Source organism: Hibiscus syriacus, unplaced genomic scaffold, assembly GCF_006381635.1.
Source record: "Hibiscus syriacus cultivar Baekdansim isolate YM2019G1 unplaced genomic scaffold, ASM638163v2 tig00110220_pilon, whole genome shotgun sequence".
NCBI lineage: Eukaryota > Viridiplantae > Streptophyta > Magnoliopsida > Malvales > Malvaceae > Hibiscus > Hibiscus syriacus.
In genome coordinates this window covers 194,831-215,796 of record NW_024062634.1, presented here as the reverse complement: position 1 = coordinate 215,796, position 20,966 = coordinate 194,831, and the positions used below count along the sequence as shown (strand labels likewise).

At 35.7% G+C, this 20,966-nt stretch overlaps 3 protein-coding genes across 5 annotated transcripts in view; 1 reads left to right on the top strand and 2 right to left on the bottom strand.

Annotated features, from left to right (window-relative positions):
• The first annotated feature begins 1,332 nt into the window (after window positions 1-1,332).
• Window positions 1,333-2,686, top strand: LOC120114126 (GLABROUS1 enhancer-binding protein-like). 2 transcript variants are annotated; one of them, XM_039135126.1, is made up of 2 exons: window positions 1,333-2,381; window positions 2,594-2,686. In XM_039135126.1, coding segments are annotated over exons 1-2 (1,014 nt in total). In that variant the 5' UTR covers window positions 1,333-1,368; the 3' UTR covers window positions 2,595-2,686. The 2 variants fall into 2 exon arrangements, with proteins under 2 accessions (XP_038991057.1, XP_038991058.1); XM_039135127.1 differs by having other exon boundaries at window positions 2,564-2,686.
• Window positions 2,687-2,811: 125 nt separating this feature from the next.
• LOC120114125 (interactor of constitutive active ROPs 1-like) overlaps window positions 2,812-20,966 on the bottom strand; it is a 28,785-nt gene continuing 10,630 nt past the window's right edge. Inside the window, exons 3-4 of one of the 2 annotated variants that reach the window (XM_039135123.1) lie at window positions 4,367-4,423; window positions 2,812-4,230 (exon numbers count right to left, since the gene is read on the bottom strand). In XM_039135123.1, coding sequence (XP_038991054.1) covers window positions 3,081-4,230; window positions 4,367-4,380 — 1,164 coding nt within the window. In that variant the 5' untranslated portion in view covers window positions 4,381-4,423 and the 3' untranslated portion in view covers window positions 2,812-3,080. The remainder of the gene's footprint in view (window positions 4,231-4,366; window positions 4,424-20,966) is intronic. The other variant, XM_039135124.1, reaches the window with a different exon arrangement.
• On the bottom strand, window positions 20,064-20,375 carry LOC120114066 (VQ motif-containing protein 1-like). The gene has a single exon (XM_039135089.1). It carries the CDS (start codon window positions 20,373-20,375, stop codon window positions 20,064-20,066), a length of 312 nt encoding a protein of 103 aa, XP_038991020.1.

Genomic DNA, 20,966 nt, shown 5'->3' with positions numbered 1-20,966 from the left:
AACAACACTTTTCCTTTATCAAACCTGTGTTTTTTTCTCCCCATTTTCAATTTTTGATTGAATCATGTTATTATCTTTTATGCTTTTAATATTTTAGTTTATGTTCTTATAATTTTAACCTTAATAATATATATAATATAGCTAAATTTTGGTCATTACCCAAATAATAATGGTTAAATTTAGGTTAAACTATGCGTTTAATACCTAAACTATCAGTTTTGGTACATTTCAGTACCTAAACTTTCAATATTTTCAAAATCATACATAATATTTAGTTTTTATTTCATTTTAGTACTCCCGTTAAAAACTTAACATTAAGTTTTGAAAAAAATTGAAAGTTTAGGTATTAAAACGGACAAAAATTGATATAGTTTATGTACTAAACACGATAAGTTTTTAACATTGAGATACTAGAATGAAATAAAAAAATAAACGTTAGATACGATTTTGAAAAAAAAATAGAAGTTTAAGAACTAAAACGACCAAAACTGATAGTTTATATACTAAATGCATAGTTTATTAAGGGGGCGTTTGGTTGGGGGAATGTAGGATTCCCATGAGAATGAAATCCACATTCTCCCGTTTGATTAGTTGGGAATCCCATTCCCGGTAATGTAAGATTACCAATAGTGGATTTTTTGGGGTATATTACCAGGAATGTCATTATATCACTTTCTTTAGGTATTGTTGGATTGCCGGTGTTTTGGACTAAAATGCCCTTAAATTTTTTTCTCGAAAATATCATTCTTCTGTCATTGAATAATAAAAATTCTATGAAGGTTAAATTACAAATTTATCCTTAAACTATTTTAGATTTACAAAAAAAAAATCTATAATTAAAATTTTATATGAAGTTAAGGGGTTCAAATAAAATTTTAACCTTTCATTAAACCTTTTTATATTTTCAATTTTTTAAAAAAAATTATATAAATTTTATGAATTTAATTTTTTTTAAAGAAAATATATAAATATTTTCCAACTTGTTAAAAAAACAAATATATAATAAATACAATTTGGTCAAATATACATTTCAATAATCTTTTATTCCTTTAACTAAACACGGTAATCTTATATTCCTGCTAAACCAACCAAACACAAAATATAACATTCACAGTAATCCTATTCCCTGGTAATCTTACATTCCCATTGGTAATATTACATTCCGTGAACCAAAAGCACCGTAAGAGTTATATTTATAGTATTATTAGTAAGTTGTAAATTTAGTTAAAAATCCAAAGCGCAGTTGGGCCTCTGCCAGTGGGCTTACGACTTGGTTTTGTACTTAACGTTCCAGGCTGCTAATGCCTTCTCTTTTCAGCTCTGAAACGCTCTCTTTGACTAAAAAAATTGCCTACTTTTTTCAATTCCATGGCTAAGAAAAGCTCTAAAGATCCCATCGACGACCCACCCACTGCTTCATCTTCCTCAGAGGAGACTTCAACCCAAACCCCACATTCCCAGAAAAACTCTACTCTCAATGTCAAGCCAATTGCCACAAAACCCATGGAAGGAACCTCAAAAGCCAAAAAACCCAGATCCAAACCCCCATCTTCACCCGTTAAGGCTGCCTCAACGAAACGTCCCAGCTCGTCCGAGCAAGAACAAACCAAGGAATTGAAACGGTCCAAGAAGAAAGCCGGCGAAGAAGGATCCGGTTCTGCTGATGCTGTTGAGGAAGAGGAGGAGGAGAAGAAGACCAGAGAAGATGAAAAGAAGCAGCTTTTCCAACGACTGTTCAGTGACGACGACGAAATTGCCATGCTGAAAGGTCTGTTAGATTTCCTGGACAAAAAAGGGGTTGACCCTTTTGCTGATACGAATGCCTTTCATGATTTTGTTAAGGATTCGCTTCATGCTGATGTTTCGAAAGCTCAGTTGATGTATAAGGTAAGGAGGTTGAGGAAGAAGTTTGAGAACAATGCTAGGAGGAGTAAAGACGGTGAGGATCGGACGTTTTCTAAGCCCCATGAACAGCAAAGCTTTGAATTGTCCAAAAGGATTTGGGGTAAAGAAGGGATCATTAGAAAAATCGAATCTTCAGCTGCAAAAGCGAAGGGGAACGGCAAGGCATTGAATGCATTGAAAGCACAGCCGGTTGCTTCAGCTGACGAGAAAGTTGATGATGGGGAGCCAATGGAGGTCGATATCAAGTTGTCTAAGAGTTCCGGTAGCTTGTTCGATAAGAAATCCGGTGTAGGTAGCTTGGAAGATGAAGTTTTGAAGCAAGGATTGGATATGGTTGGGGAAGAAAAGAGAGCAGCTTTGGAGGAGAAATGGAGGAAATTGCAGATTGCTGAGTTGCAGCTGTTTTTGGAGAGGAATGAGTTGGTAATGGAACAGGCCAAATGGATGCTGGAATTTTACAAGTCTCAAGATGCATAGTTGCTGCACTTTTTCGGTTCATTGATGGTCGTAACTCGCAAATGTGGTCAAAACGGGCACTTACAATAATGGTTTTAACTGTTTCAGACGATGTCTTTACCGCTATATGACATCGGTTGTTCCGATATGGAACCCCCTATTTAAATCACTGATAGGTTGTAGTCATCTGGAGTAGGATATGGTTTGTGTTCATTGCTCAATAAGTTTCTAGGCATATTGTCTTTAGGTTTGCTGTAACATTGCACTAACTGTATTAGTTTGCTGCTTTAATCTTAAGTTCTCAATCTAATGCTTGTATTTGCTCTATCTTAGTCTGTAGTTTCAATTTCTCATGATATACTTGTCCGGACCCGTATTCGGATACAGTATAATAATCAGAATATACGAAAAAGCACACTGCAACATAAGTGAAACATGGCCAAATTTAGAAGAAATACCTCTTAAATACCATATGTCCCCATACCTAATTAATAACATCACAACATGTTAAAGATCATCCTTAGTGGTTTTAGGTTTTACATTACTTTTGCAGGAGCAATACTATACCTACTGAGCATGAGATATGGCAGCCAGACCTGATGCAACGTTCGGAACACATGACCGACAAAAACCGGAATGGTGAGCAACCATTTCAAAATGATTATAGGAGCTGCCGTCACAAAATACGATCTTCGGAAGTACTTCGGATGTGCAGAGTTTTATTTCTGGCTCTTCTTTTTCCACAAGTCTCCGAACATTTTAATCCCAGAGCCTTTGCGTTTTCCAGTTACGAAACCATCGTCCATATCGTCACCTAAGCCTGGTGATCCGACATAACCTGCAAAACCACCACCAGCTGGAGTCTCAAACACGCCACCGAAATGCTTGTCCATCGAGCTACACCGGTTTGAAATCCTCCCGTTCATTTCCATGCCACCGGAAATAATAGTTGCAGCGGCATCCGCTGCTTTTCTCCACTGTTCAGTCTGTACCCTTAGCTGCTTCATCTCGGCTTCCAATGCTTCCTTTTGTTCTTCCACTGATTGGAGCTTTTCCTTCAATTGAGCTGCGTCTGTTTTACTTGCTGCCAGTTCCCCCCCTACTTGGCTTAACTTCAAAGTCATTTCTTCCTCCTTGGCTTTACCACTCGAAATGTTCGAGGTCGCTTCGTTGAGCTGCTTTTTCAGGTCCTCGTTTTCTTGAGTAAAAACACTAAGCTCCTTTTCTTTCTCTTCTACCTTGGATTTCAACATACTTATCTCATCATTTTTCAAAGCCAATTCTTGCAAAGATGGTTTTTCCGGTTCTGATTCTCTCGGTGGTGCAGTTGATATCTCTATTGCTTTGGTTTTTTCATCATCTTGATCAACTTCTTCGACTTCCACCTTAGGATCAAAAGCTGCTTTTTCCACCGGGACTTCGAAAACATCAGTTTCTTGTTGATTGTCTTCAGAAACTTCGCCTCTGACGGTGCAATCGGATTTCTTAGAATCTCGAGTTTTCTTGGGAGAAATCTTTTCACTAGGCTCAATATGTTCATGAGCTTTCGTCTTCGTGGTCTTATTTTCCAGCTCTTGCTGTGCTTCTTTCTTTGCAGCTTCAGCTGAAGCCAACTGGTCTTTCAGATTCTTCAGCTCTTCTTGTGCCTGCCCCAGTTGAGATTCCAAATCTGAAATGCGAGTGCCGAGCTTCTTCTGGTTCAATGGATCCGCCTGAGGAGCACCTCTAGACGAACGACGGTCACCAACCTTGGGACTACTCTGATCAGTAATCGATCGATGATGCAAAGAATCGGATTCAGAACTCGACGACCTAACCTGATGCGTGCCTCGAGGAGATTGCCTTTGTGGCATTTCTGAGCTCCTAGTCCTCATAAACAGAAATCACATACAAATCAAAAGAACAGATAAACATGAAACACAAACCAACATTATCCTACTAACAAACATGAACAAGAACACGAACAACATTCATTAGTTCATGGCAGATTAGATTAGATTCTCACCTTGATCTTGGCATTTTAGGCACTTGAACTTCAAAGAGTTTATGCTTGAAAACGAACCGCAGATTTTTTTTACAGAAATGAAAGTAGAAAGTCCTGCTGACAGTAAAAACAAACCACATATAATCAAAGCACTATCAAACAAGAATCATATCCACTAAAAATTCACACAGAAGTTCCAAAAATAGTTCACTTTCCCATTCTCCCATGCCTTTTGGTTCCTTGTATATTTCTTGGCTGGTTTTCATGCCCTTTCTGGGGCAGTGCAAAAGCCATTTTTTTCACAATGGACAATTTATTAACCATGAATAATATAAAAACACATTAGAAAATATAAAATTTCCAAGGGTACTTTTGTAATTCAAGTTGATTTATGTATGATTAAAGGGAGGCCAGGCAGGCAGGCATGCATGCGTTGCCTTTGCCTCATGTCAGGATTCCTGAGCCAAAAGTCACGCGCCACCGTGAGAGCAGTGGTGAGGTAAAGCAAATGCAAAATAAAATATTCCAGAGTATTAGGTTTGAAATGTTTTTGGCTTATTATGCAGACAATCAGACAAGGTTCTTACTCTGCAAATTAAAAGGATTTGGAAACACATCAAATTTCGAAGAATTAATTCAAACATATTATATATAAAAAAAACCCAGTTTGAGAAACTGCATTTCTCGATAAAAATAACAATAAAAAAATGAATAAACTTCAAAGCATTTTACAGCAGAAACCAGCAATTGCTAGCTGAAAAACCCAACTCTTTGGATCAGATCTTTACGTATATATATATATGGAGCTTCAAGTTGAAGTTGAACCCAGTTTTTACAAGCTATTTTCATGTCAGCATGGCAAAGAAAACAATGCATGGTCCATAACTGGATCCAAAAATCAAAACTTTACTGCCTTTTTTTTCAGAAGAGAAAGAGTGAAGAAGAAAGCTAGCTTACCTTAAAAAAGAAAATAAGAAACCTTAAGCCATGAGAGACCTGAGAAAGCTTTTAGTACTGAAATGCAAAGCAATGAAGAAGGAAAAGCAATGAAGCAGAGAGATAAAAGCTAGAACCGGACCGGTTAACGAACCAATCATACTATTGATTTACTGGTTCAATTGGTCGAATCGATTCGATCGATCAAAAAAATCGGACGACGTCATAATTATTTAAAAAATTAAATAAAAATATAAAAAAATATTTAATAAAAAATAATTTTTTTATATCAGAAGTCATATTCAAATTAAGTCATAACATATATAAGTTAAAAACATAAAATCAAGTTAAACAAAATGATTCAAATTAACTACAACATAATATTTAAGGTAAAAACATATTAAATAATAAATATAAGAGAAAATCGCCTCAGTGACCAAAAATGCCTTATAATATACGATTTTAACCAACTTTTTTTGGATTTGCCAAAATGACCAACAAAATCGCAACGCGAAATAAAAATCGCAACGCGATCCCCAGAATCGCAAATTAGTTTCCAAAATCGCAACGCGATTCTTGAAAATCGCAATGCGATAGTACAAATTCGCATTGCGATTTTCCAAAATCGCAACGCGAATATGAAAATCGCAACGCGAACACATAAATCGCAACGCGTATCCGTAAATCGCAACGTGTATCCGTAAATCGCAACGCGTATGGGTAAATCGCAATGCGTATCCGTATATCGCAACGCGTATCCGTAAATCGCAACGATAATACATAAAATCGCAACGCGTATCCGTAAATCGCAACGCGATATTTAAAGCGCCATTATAATCGCTACGCGTATTTTATTTTCAAATTACAAAAACGAATATTAAGACAAAATCCCGTAATCGCAACTCATAACCTAAAACCTAAAATCACAACTCAGTCCCATCTCCATCTCTCACTCTCTACGGCGAAGAAATCCGTCCCCATCTCCGAAGATTTCCGTCCCCATCTCCGGCGAAATCCCTCACAACCATTCACGGTCAGAAATCCCTCACAATATTCAGAAATGGAAAATCAACCTCCGAGGGTTAGTTTTTTTAATTATTTTTATTTTGAAATGTTTGCATTATTGTAGGTTTTTCATATTGAAACTGATGATAAGTTTACTGGTCATTTCAATAATAGATTAACCATTTCACTTAGATTTCATTTCGCGTTACGATTCTGTCGTTGCGATTTTCATTTCGCGTTGCTATTCTCTCGTTGCGATTTTCAAGTTAGTATTTGTCTTTGTCTTTGTTCTGTCTTTTGGTTGAAGTAATGCAATCCATTCAAGTTTCAATTTGCAGAAGAGTCGCAACGAGATAAATGAAAATCGCAATGAGAGAATGACTGTCGCAACGAGAGAAATGAAAATCGCAACGAGAGAATCGCAACGCGAAATGAAAATCGCAACGAGAGAATCGCAACGCGAAACCAAAATCGCATTGCGATTTTCATTTTCGCGTTGCGATTCTCTCGTTGCGATTTTCATTTCTCTCGTTGCGACAGTCATTCTCTCGTTGCGATTTTCATTTCAACCAAAAGACAAAACAGTGTTGCAAATTTTAGTTTCAAGAATAAACTACTACTTTTTATGTTTATTGTTTTTGGTATATCTTCACAGTGTAGTTTTTGGTATATCTAACTTGGTATGTTTATTGTTTTTGTAGAAATTTTTTTCGGCTTCATTGACATTAAGGAATAAAGTTAGCCTAGCCACTACAATTGCTTCGAAGCTTTCACCTGCTCAAAGACAATTGTTTGAGGAAACCTGCTTCGGGCCATGGCTGAGAGTACAGCATCCGGGTGGAGATGCTAATTTGACCCATTTGTGGCTTCAGACCATGACATCAAATCTACCCGACAGTATACAACGTGGTGAGGAAGAGATATGGTTTCATTTTCCACCAGCGTATACTTGTTTTGGGCGGAAGGAGTTCTGCTTAATCACTGGTCTACGATTCGGACACGATGATGTAGGCCGGTACACTCGTCATATCGCCCACCCATCATGGTTATCCCGGGTTTTTCCGGATGAGTCAATGGAGAAGCCGAACCTACACGTCGACGACCTGAAGAATTTGTTTAATAAGAAAGCTGGTTTCACTCGGATGGATGACGTCGATGTTGTCCGAGTATGCCTTCTACTACTTGTGTATGCCGGCTTTTTAGGCAGAGAGGCCAGACAACCTATTCCTCGGGAGCTAATAATATTGGTAGAGGACCTGAATGCATGGAATCTGTTTCCGTGGGGTTCGTATATATGGAAAGCTACCTGGACTAAGTTGTCTACTGCCTTTGATGACCGCAAAAGTTTGCGTGGCGATGGGTCGAAATACACTTTGTCAGGCTTTGTTTGGGCCTTTAAGGTAAGAATTTCTATATAATGTTTCTAAAATTATAATTAATTATTTAACAATTACTAATTTTGTTATTATATTGTTTGTAGATTTGGATATTCGAGGCTTTCCCCAGCATGCGTACATATGCAATAAAAACGTCAAATGATATTCCCAGGGCTATTTCCTGGAAGAGGAAAACTCTGTTGGATTGGGAAGACTTAATACCATATGCGACAATAAATAATGTAAGTTAACACAAATACTTTCATATAATATATAAACAAGTTATTAATAGTAGACGTTTAACTTTGTTTGAGTTTTTATATTTTAGGAGGCCAACATTCCATTACAAAGACTGACACCCACGGAGGAAGAGCTTGCCATTGATTGGTGGCAAGCTAGTCAGAGTTTTTTTGATGGCACGGATGATGAGCAGCATCCACTTCCTCCAATTCGAGAGCCATCACCTCACCTAGAGCCATCACCCGATCGACCCGACTATACACCTCTAGAACGAGAGCCATCACCTATCCCGTCACATCATCGAGCCTCTTCTCCACCATCACCTAATGATAGGCGACCGGCAAAGATGCCACGACTCCTATCTCCCTGTTCTCCACCTCCACCTCCACGGGATGAGTCAAGGGAGTTACGTGATGAGGTCAATGCCTTGCGTGAGGAGATCGGTACTCTACGCGATAACGATGGTGCATGGCGTGTGGAGGTGTCAACTTTACGTGGTGAGGTTGCCGCTCTACGTGAGATGATAGTATCGTTGCAGAATGAGGTTCATACTCTACGCAACGAGGTAAGTTTAAGATTTTCCATATTTAACTTAATGATAATTTACTCGTAATTTCACTTAGATTAGCCATTTCACTTAGATTGCTTAGTAAATTTATTCGGTTGCTGCCAATTCTGCTAAACTGTGTATTCTTTAACACTGTGAAATAGTATTTGTCTTTGTTTTGTCTTTTGGTTGAAAGTAAATTTGTTCGGTTGCTGCCAATTCTGCTAAACTGTGTATTCTTTAACACTGTGAAATAGTATTTGTCTTTGTTTTGTCTTTTGGTTGAAAGTAAATTTGTTCGGTTGCTGCCAATTCTGCTAAACTGTGTATTCTTTAACACTGTGAAATAGTATTTGTCTTTGTTTTGTCTTTTGGTTGAAAGTAAATTTGTTCGGTTGCTGCCAATTCTGCTAAACTGTGTATTCTTTAACACTGTGAAATAGTATTTGTCTTTGTTTTGTCTTTTGGTTGAAAGTAAATTTGTTCGGTTGCTGCCAATTCTGCTAAACTGTGTATTCTTTAACACTGTGAAATAGTATTTGTCTTTGTTTTGTCTTTTGGTTGAAAGTAAATTTGTTCGGTTGCTGCCAATTCTGCTAAACTGTGTATTCTTTAACACTGTGAAATAGTATTTGTCTTTGTTTTGTCTTTTGGTTGAAGTAATGCAATCCATTCAAGTTTCAATTTGTAGAAGAAGAAATAGTTTACTTTCGCAACACGAAACTTAAAATCGCAACGCGAAACCAAAATCGCAACGACAGAATCGCAACGCGAAACCAAAATCGCAACGACAAGATCGCAACGCGAAACCAAAATCGCATTGCGATTTTCATTTCGCGTTGCGATTCTTTCGTTGCGATTTTCATTTCGCGTTGCGATTCTGTCGTTGCGATTTTCATTTCGCGTTGCGATTTTGGTTTCGCGTTGCGATTTTGGTTTCTCGTTGCGATTATCATTTCGCGTTGCGATTTTAAGTTTCGTGTTGCGAAAGTAAACTATTTCTTCTTCTGTAAATTGAAACTTGAATGGATTGCATTACTTCAACCAATAGACAAAACAAAGACAAATACTAACTTCAGGGTATTAGTTTGAAACATATTTTTCTTTGTTATCTGATGCATTTTGTGAACTATGATAGAATAATGACTTGGGTGAATACAATGCAAGTTTGAAACATATTTGTCTTTGTTTTCACTGTTTAAATATCATGTCTGTTTATTTACTGATTTTTGTATTTAATTATTTAGCGGCCCGATAGAGTGGATGCTTTACGTCGGGTTATGCTTGCACGACGGAGTTCACGCATCAGACAGCGTGCACGTGCTATTAAGTCTCCGTACACCCCAATAGTGCGAAGACACCGCAAGAAGAAGCCCGACTCGCCTGTCATCCCTCAAGAGTCCACTCCTATCGTTGAAGAGGCCCCCCCTATCATTCCTCGAGAGTCCCCTCCCACCGTTCAAGAGGCCACTGTCATCATTGAAGAGGTCCCTCCCACCATTCAAGAGCCCGATTCACATGGCGTCATATGTAGGCTTCTTGAGAAACCCTCTGACGTGCCGGACATGATGGATTCAAGTTGGCTCTTGTATGAGTTACCGGCCAGTACCATACCGGTATCTGAAGAGGAGAGGGAACAACTACCGGACACAATTCTGGATAACACCCTTTGGGCTAAGACCGCTGTTGATTTTTATCTACATGAGCGGAGCCAGGGGTGTTTCACTGACATATGCAAGCTCACCGATGATATCTATTTGTTGCTTGATCGGTCTTGGTGGGGCGTATTATTAGGGGTCGAAGACAATGGCTATTTCGATGGGGGGGTAAGTCTTATATTTTTCTTATATTTCAATTTGATTAATTTTTTTTTAATTTATGTAAGTCACTAATATATGTCTTTTTTTGTAAAACAGCATATCGATGCGTGGGTGACACGTCTTCTAATAATAAGAAAACTTAAGAAAAATAAAAATATACGATATACAATTATGCCGACGTCTTTTAACGCCGTTCACTTGAAGAATGCACGAGATGAATCATTTGATTTGGGCAATGGACAAGCTAAACTTTATCCTGCATGGTGGGAGGTCGATAAGGTTAGTATTTATTTTAGATTGAGTTTAAAGGTTTTATGAAATAAGTGCGCAAATGAATGAATTATTACTTATGATTGCAGGTGTTTATCCCTGTTTTGGAACGTAAACATTGGATTCTCGTCGAGCTTCAGCTCCCATCCCTTAAGACAATAGTGTATGACAGCATGATAAATTACATATCATTGGCTGATTTAAGAGATGTTATTAAGGGATGGAGCTCTCATTTGGCTAAATTATTGGATGCGATCAATTATTGGACTCGTTCTGGAAACAAGAAGCCAAAGAAGCTCAATATTACAGTTATTAGAGACGAGACCGCGCCACAACAAACGAGCGGAGCCAGAGGAGATTGTGGTCCTCTCCTATGCTTGGCGTTGGAGCGTTTGACGACGGGAAGCATCAAGTATCTACCTCCCACCGATAGAGATAGAGCTGCAGTAGGCTTGTGGTTTCGGCATTATATGGCTAAATCGATATATACGAGACGCTGCCTACCTGTATCCGCGTTATAAAAATGTCCATAAACAATTGGTAAGTTTATATACTTTTGGTTTGAAAATGTTTGGTTAAGTACCTAGAATTCAATAATTTGCTGTTTGTAGGTTTTAGATGTGTAGAAAGTGTTGTTTGAGCAAATGTTTGGTTTCTGCAGGTTAATCTCAGAAGTGAACTGCGTGAAAATGATGTATGGCTGCAAAAGTTGATTCAATAGTTTAATTGATTGTTTTTTGATTGTTTAATTGATTTGTAAAAGTTGATTCAATAGTAGATGATCGGAAATAAGAATTATTGCTTATTTTTTGATTGTTTAATTGATTTGTAAAAGATGATTTGTAAAAGTTGATTTGTGTAATTGATGCGAACATAATTCTTATTTGTGCTTGTTTAATTGATTGAAATGTAATGGTTGATTTTGTTGATTTCAATCTGCATTATGTTGAAGGCAAAAATGACTATCGCAATGCGAAATGAAAATCGCAATGCGAAATGAAAATCGCAACGAGAGAATCGCAATGCGAAATGAAAATCGCAATGTGGAAATGAAAATCGCAACGAGAGAATCGCAATGCGATTTTAATTTCGCTTTGCGATTCTCTCGTTGCGATTTTCATTTTGCATTGCGATTTTCATTTCGCATTGCGATTCTCTCGTTGCGATTTTCATTTCGCATTGCGATTTTCATTTCGCATTGCGATTCTCTCGTTGCGATTTTCATTTCCGCATTGCGATTTTCATGTTGGGATTTTCATTTCGCATTGCGATTCTCTCGTTGCGATTGTAATTTCCGTGTTGCGATAGTCAAATGCATGCCTAATAGTGATAACAACTGAATAACAAGAGTTGGTTAAGTCAAAATGGTTGGCCTGAGTCATTAATTCAACTGAAAATGTTAAAAGTTCACACATAAAATCCACATAATACAACGTTTGCATTTAAAAATCACCTAAGTTAACAGTCCCAAAAGGTGAAGCCAATTGTGATTGGGATTTTAAAGATGATTGCCTTTTGCTTGACACCATATGAGCTTTGGATTTTGATGAGGATCCATATTTTGGTAGAGGAAAAGATGATTTTGATGGCACTGGTGATCCACATGTCAACCTTGTATGACCACTTTCCTTGCACCGACTACATGTCGATCTCTTCTTCTCTTCACCCTTAGACGGTATACGATCGTGACTTTTTGGTCGGCCAAGTAGCCTTCTGTCCATGGCTGGTGGCAAAACTGTTTGTAAGTCATCTGGTATGTCCCACTCAGAAGGATGTGGAATAGGGTAGACAATCTCGGCATAAGTCTGTCGATAAACTTCTGTAGTGTAGCAATCCATAGCGTATGCGCTTGAATCATCTTGGTTTAAATGAAGAGCAACTTTTATAACATGGCCACACGGATAACCAGATGTTTGCCATTTCATACAACTACACGTCTTTGCATTTAGATCGACTAGCCCATTTAAGTTATTATCCAGTACTTGAAACAAAGTGTTTGAACATGGTTCAACTCTCCATGACGTTGACTTCACAACACGTTTCGTTATCTTTTTTTCAGTCCATGGTGTAACACGATGTTCCAATGTTCCTGTAAATTTAAATAAACAATACTTAGTAAATATATAAATATGATAAGTTACGAATTCAAAGAAATAATACCTGCATGGTTTCTTTTCTTGTAGTACCACTGTTGAATAGAGGCTCGAAAAAACTCCATTAACATAGTAATGGGTAATTTCCGGGAATGACGACTTAATGCGTTGATTGATTCTGCACTATTAGACGTCATGAAACCATATCTTGCTCCAAGTTGATGTACTCTTGACCATCTTTCAAACCCGACATCTTCTACTGTTTGAGCACACTGAGGCAAAACACGTCTTAAACAATTTATATGCTTATTGAAATCCACTTCCCGATAAGCTTTTACAGCCTTCCAGTATGTCCATTTGTGCTTTTTTATACCAGCAGACCTTGATTTTAGATTTCTATACAAATGAACACCACAAAGTCCATGAAAAGCATCTGGGAAACACCTTCTAACAGCGTTGTCAATTGAGTTTGCCCTATCGGATATGATTGTCAGATTGCTAATAGGACCTATGCAATCCCTAAGATGCCCCATAAACCATGTCCATGAATCAGAGGTTTCAGATTTGCCAACCCCGTAAGCTATTGGCAATATCCCATTGTTAGCATCCATGGCTACTGCTAATAAGTTTACTCCAAGGTATCGACCTTTCAAATGTGCTCCGTCAACTATAATAACTGGGCGCATGCAAGTAATAAACGAACGAATCTACAAAATAATATACACAAGAAATATAATCATTTAAATGTGAAATGCATGTAACTAACAAAAATGAGTCAACAAAATTATATTGATTTACTAACCGTAGCACCAATGGCGATAAACAGCAACTCAAAGCGTCCATCTCTATCTGTTTTGATATGAGTTACCGACCTAGGATTTTTCAGCTTTAAATTGTGACAATAAGCCGGCAGTTGGGCAAACGATGCTTCTGGCGACCCCCTCAACAATTCCAAGGCATAACATTTGGCTCTCCAAGCTTGAGAATATGATATACTAATCTTGAACCGAGCATTCATGTCAGTCATAATTTCATGTCCCCGATATACCCTGCCATTCAAAAACATTAACTCAGCCAGAAAACCACCCAACACCTTTTTGTTTGCCTGTCTATGGTGAGGAAAAACTTGGGTTCTTGAACATGTATGTTTATCAATAAAAGTCCTAACTTGAAACATTTTGCAATCTTTTATTCTCTTTGCAATCATACGCCACGTACAGTTTTTGTCAATCATACACCTTGTTTCGAAACGATCTTTGCTTGATTTGTTAACTTTTAGTTGATAGCCATCTTCCACACATTTCGTATACAAAGCTATCTTCAAGTCTTCCTTTGTATCAAAACAATCATCTTTCTTGATACGAATAACTTTTGTGTAACAATCAACTGCTTTCTTTATCAACTCTTCTTCCGGTATCTGAAGTAATTCTGGCATATTCCAGTTATACGCCCGTGGCATTTTCTTTTCTTCGGGGACTTTTTCTTCTTCTTTTTCTTCTTCAGGATTATATGAATTACAGAATGGATGTTCAACATGTTCATTCACAGTCGTAACTTCCTCCTCATTATCATCAACAATACATTCTTCGGCAACGGCTGTTTCATCATCAAAATTCGGTATTGACCAATATCAAAATCATTACACGCATGGTCTGTTTCTTCTTCTGAAACATCATCAAAATCCGTGTATTGACCAATATCAAAGTCCGGATATTGACCAAGACCAAATTTCGAATACTGACTAGTACTCACAATTTTTTCTGTTGGCTCATCATCGTCTAACTGGTCAATACGAAAACCGGAATTTGGTGCTGAAAGTTGATTGGGATTTGGATTAGAGAAAGGTTGTGGGTTTTGAGAAAAACTTAGTTGATTACTACCCGCTACTGACCCAACAATACTACTTCTAGGTTCAACAACATACAATGTAACATCATCTTGTGAAACACTAATGTAAGCAATGAATCGTTCAACATCTTCATTGTCGGTTAACAAATAAACTTTACCATTTCTCTGATAAGATAGCCTAAATCCACTTAGGGGCTCTAAATTCAATTTATTTGAAACACGTAGCATTAGAGTTTCATAAGTTAACTTTTGTAAAGACAATTTTAGTTGAAGATTCATGGGTAAAGGCATATATTGTAAAACACCATGAACATTATCCCATGACCCTCCAAAACACAAATCTATCCAAACATGATCAACATTAGATGATTTCATGGTTGTAAATTAATTTACTAAACAGACGAGCTGTGAAACTAAAACCTGTTGCCGGATTGGGAAGGATGTCGTTGGATATAGGAACGGATGTCGCCGGAGAGAGTGATAGATGGAGATGGAATGAGTTGCGATTTAGGGATTTAGTTTATGATTTCAGTGTTATATACCCAAAATTTCAGTGTTGTGTTTTACAGATTCTCGTTGCGATTTACGGATTATCGTTGCGATTTACAGATTCTCGTTGCGATTTACGGATTATCGTTGCGATTTACGGATACGCGTTGCGATATACGGATACGCATTGCGATTTACCCATACGCGTTGCGATTTACGGATACACGTTGCGATTTACGGATACGCGTTGCGATTTATGTGTTCGCGTTGCGATTTTCATATTCGCGTTGCGATTTTGGAAAATCGCAATGCGAATTTGTACTATCGCATTGCGATTTTTAAGAATCACGTTGCGATTTTGGAAACTGATTTGCGATTCTGGGGATCGCGTTGCGATTTTTATTTCGCGTTGCGATTTTGTTGGTCATTTTGGCAAATCCAAAAAAAGTTGGTTAAAATCGTATATTATAAGGCATTTTTTGTCACTGAGGCGATTTTCTCTAAATATAATTATATAACTATAATAAAAAAATAAATTTGGGGCTAAAAAAATCATAATAAAATGATATTTGTTTAGTTTATTTTTTTTTAAAATAATCTCACATGGCTAAGAAACATAGAAAAGCGTCCCAAAAGTCTAAAGAGTAAAAATATGAGAACAAAACAATCCCACATGACTAAGAAACATAGAAGAGCATCACAAATAACTTCTATAAATAATAGAGGTAATTTGACATTCAAAATCATGGAGTCTTTTGGTGAGCATTGAGTGAACTATTCTTTCACTTCAATTAAGCTCGAATTTTAAGCTTCAATCGAGCTTCTAAATTTTTGTTGAGTTCAAGCCTTTTTGAGTTCAAGTTTCAATATTATATTTCGAGTTTGAGTTGAACTTGATAATTTTTAGCTCGTGAGTTTGAGTAGAGTTGAGCTTACTTTTAAAGTTTTCAAGTTCGAGTCGAGCTCAGCAATACTCGAGTTTGACTTGGCTCGTTTAACAAACGACGTCGTTTGGTTTAATTTTTTTTTTTAAAAAAAATCATTTTTTTCCGATTTTTAGCCGGTCCGGTTCGAACGGTTCAGCGGTTCTGACCGGTTCACTAGTAGCGGTTCAACCAGTGTAAATTGAACCAGACTAGACAACGATTCCCAGTTGAACCAGCCGGTCCGATCCAATTTTTAAAACAATGGATAAAAGCATGGAGAGAAGGAAGTGTTCAAAAGTTTGAATAAAAGCAGCAAATGGGAAAGGGGCATATACTCCCTTAATATCACTCACAAATAACAATAAATACATAAAAAAATTTATCTAAAATTAATTAATTTATACAATTTGATAAGTTTGAATGCTAAAGCTATAATTTTCTTGTATTATTGTCCGATTGTGATTGTTTTTTTAATAAAAGAAATTGAAGAGAAAAGGACGAGAGTGTAATTTGTGGGAAAATATTGGTAGTAGAACCTTGGAAATCCCAACCTGGATCTTCAACCCTTTTTTATTTTCTTCCTTCTATTGTCACTGTACATGCACCTGCACTTTATATATGGATTTTAGTAATTATTGAGCAATTTTGATATTTATATTATAATATTATAAATTTTATTATGTTTATTTAAGAGGTTTTATTGATTAAAAATATTATTATTATTTTTATAGATTTCGAATATAAATACTTTATTTATAGGAATGTATAAATGTTCATTGTTAAGTAATTAAGAGTATTTTAAATATATATAGTTGCTCTTCTGGTTCTCAGTCTTTACTTTGATTAATCTGGACCAACTCGGGTCGTGCACCTGGTTTTGGTGGGTGAGTCTTCCAGCGGAAATTTCCTGCATACACAATGACTCGAACTCGAGACCTGCTTAAACGGTATCAAACTGCTTATCACTAAAACAAACCCGTTGGTAACCGAATTAAATTAGACAATATGCATATTGAAAAATAAAAAGAAAAAAAAGAAAGTGACAGTGAAGACTTATGATAGAGTCAAAGTGTTATTAGAGCTTTGAATATTTTCTTGTCTCGTTAAATTTAAAATATGATAACCATACGAGTACTGTAGTTATTCAAATTACTGAAGGAATGAAGGTCGATGTGGTCCATCATATATATATATATATATATATATATATATATATATATATATATATATATATATATTTTTTCATTTAATTATTTTTATTAAAAAAGGGAGTGCAAGTTATTAATAATAACAAAGGCTAGTCCATGACAAAGCATGTGAAATCGAATACAAGTTGATGAGCTTTCCTTATATTAAGGGAAGACACTGCATGTGAAATTTAATTGTTTTTCTCTTAATTTTTCAACTACTCTTTGGGCCTAGAACCCCCATTAAATATTTAATGAAGTTAGCCCACAGTTGTCATCACGATGGAACAAGATTGATCCAATGGCGATCTAATCATAAATACTTATATTCAATAACAAAACATTTTTATAAAATATAGAATTTTATTACTGTTTATTGCATGTTTTAACCCTTATATTTTATATATTCTTCTTTGAATCATTCTTCCTATAAAATAGAAACTTTTAAGTTATATTTTATTATTCGATTTAGTCTATTGGCATTAAAATGAAGCGTAAATGCATTTAATATTTAAACTATCAGTTTTGACCCATTTTAGTATATAAACTTTTAAAATTTTCAAAATCATACCTAAAGTTTAGTTTTTGTTTCATTTTGGTATTCCACCGTTAAGAAACTTTAGTTTTTGTCTCGCTTTAGGACCCCGTTCAAAATTTAAAGTTAACTTTTGAAAAAATTGAAAGTTTAGGCACTAAAACATATCAAAACTGATAATTTAGGTACTAAACGCGTTGAGTTTTTAACGGTGGGGGTACTAAAATGAAATGAAAATAAACTTTAGGTATGATTTTAAAAAATTGAAAGTGACATTCTAAAACTGATAGTTTAAATACTAAATGTATAATTTACCCTAAAATTAATACCATCTGACATCTATTAAAATATACCATATGCCACTTTCAACCAATTAGAAAATGGACCAACTATCGATTTTTTTTGAACAATTTCTATTTAAGAGAGGGAGAAGGGAAATTTGACTCATAATAGATATCTAATTATGTCTAGGAAAAAAGTGATGTGTCAACTGAGAACTTTTAATCACTCGCTCTAGAAATTATTGATCGACCTATCAAATTTTTTAAATGTTAAAGGATGAAATTTTGCACGAACCAACTTACCTCAGTGGTTAAAGGAATTGTTGTTTTTCCTAGAGGTCACAAGTTCGAGCACCAGCGATTGCAACATGGTGATTGAGTGCTCATTGTCAAATGGTTGAGAGTATTTAGAACATATACTACTTTGTAACCACTTTAGTTTAATATAAAAATGTTAACTACACGAATGATCATTTATGTTTGTGTTTTGTCTATTGGTTTAAAAAAATAAATAAGATATGACCACTTTCATTTTTATTTAATTAAGATGTGGTCACCCCGAGTTAACTTTCGTTAACAGAAGTTAAATAGTTTTGATATAATCACACATTTAGTTCATATTATTTACATATTCTCTTAATTTAGTCATACTTTTAATAAATTAAAAAAATTCAAACCTTGGTAACTTAGGAAACTAAACATGTATTCAACCATTAAGCCTTAACCATTGCTTGGTTTAAAGTAGACAACATGGTGTATATATTGTATCTTGGTTTATAAATACTTAAATTCATAATATTAGCTTAAAAATTATATTAACTTATTAAATATATTTTATTATTAACTTAATTTTAAAATATTTTATTTTTATTTTTATTTAAAAAATATATATTTTATGTTAAAATTTATTTAAAAGTATGATTAAATTGAGAGAATATTTAAAAAGGGACTAAATGTGTGATTATACCAACTATCACGTCACATATTATGTTAATTGTTAACAATAGTTAACCCGTGATGACCACATCTTAATTAAATAAAAACGAAAGTGACTGTATCTTAATTAAATAAAAACCAAAGTGACCATATCTTATGTTTTTTGAAATCAATGATAAATAGGTAACAAAACACAAACATAAGTAATCATCTGTATAATTAACCCTTAAAAAATGAAATTTTGATTGATCGGATTATGGGAAAAAGATGAGTGGTGGTCAGGAGCGGAGCTCTATTGGGGCCCAAAGGGCCCCGACCCCTACAAATTTTTATATTCGATATATTTTCATTTAATAGTGTTTTAGTCCATTTAAAAATAAGTATTCAAATTTAAAAAATACAAAAAATATTAAATATTTAGTCAGGTAGAGGCCGAATTAAAGAAGGATAATTCAATGTTCTTAGTTTTTTAGGTCTAATAACAATTTAGGTCATTGTAAATTTAAATATTATACAAATTAGACATTATCTTATGAATCTTAAGGTTAAATACATAATAAGCATTTATATTTTTTTTTTAAAATTTAATATTTCGACCCCGGTCAATATCTAATTCTGAATCTCTCCCTAGTAGTTGTGGCTGAGAAAGTTTACTAGATAAACTAGGTAAGGAAGTGGATCTGGGTGTGAACTCGAGTTTGGAGGATTTTGAGCTTTTACTGGGATTAACACGAAATTCAGTTGTCCCTCGGACATTTCAATTTATAATATATTATATATATATATTTATTTATTATCTATTTTATTCTTTAAAATTTTATAAATTCCTCCTTCTCGTATAATTTTGCGTCCTGCCCAGCTTAGTGGTGTTCAGATGGGTCCAGTTGACTAGGCTTGGTATAGGATGTTTGGGCCTTTTATTTCTGGATTAATATTGTTTTGAATGGATATAGGCTTATATGCTCTTAAAGGTCCTCATATTTGGTAGGTTTAACCCCTTTCATCGCACAACTGATAATGAATGAAGGATAATTATTACCGAAACATATATGGATATATACATATATATATATATATATATATATATATATATATATATAGGTAAAAAATAATGAATGAATAATACAAGGAATAACTAAATCAATCCACAGTAAGAATGGTCTGCAAAACCCTGCAATAATTAGTGTAAGAACGCACCATTGCAAGAGCCATAAAAACTATGGGTTATTTCACTCCATCCTCCACCACAAATCATCCGCCGGTGGCATCTCCTTTAGCAGCCTTTCGAACTTTTTGAATGACAAATTCTTCACCAACACCGACTCCCCCGACCTAGATGAAGCACTCCCAACCCCGGCAGCCTGTTCTTTCTTGTTCATCTCTTCATGGTAAAACCGGCTCCTCCGCCTCGGCGGATCGCTCGTAACTACCGAATCTTTTCCGGTCAGCTCTTGCACGACGGACTTAAAGCTCGTGGCATCCGTTTCGACGTACTTGGTGTTGATGATCACCACCTTCACCGGTTCTCCTCCGTTCGACATATCAAAAGAAGAATTAAAAGAAACCAATAATCCAATTATGCCAAAGGAGTAAAGGGTAGTTTTTATTTTATGATTTCGTATTAGTGTATGCTGTTTCCATATATATATAAGGGAGACTACCAGAAGCAATGGAATATGCACGGATGCATTAGTCAAAGCAGAGAGAGACGAGACTATTTGACCGTTGTGTTAGAGGCAGTCTAGAAGGACCAAACATTTTTGATTGGGTCAAAAGTATCTTTATTTATGTAATTCAATGGGACATGAGAGGAAATTGCATGCTGAAATGCGTTGCATTTGTACGTATGTACACGATTACGAGGTCAGTCAAAGGGCACACGCATGCCATTGTGGACCCTGCACGGACCCTTCTGCTTTGACGTTAATACATTTTCAAGTTTCGGCTTCAATTTCTATGATTGATGAAGGAAGAAAGAGAATTGGACGTAGCACTGGTTAATCACGTTACGTAAATGATCCAAAATTAATTAGTCTTGTGAAAGACATATGAGTTCTGATATTTTGGTGATTACAATCGAGAAATATTAATTAGGAGTGTAAATGAATCGATTTTAAATCAATATTAGTTTT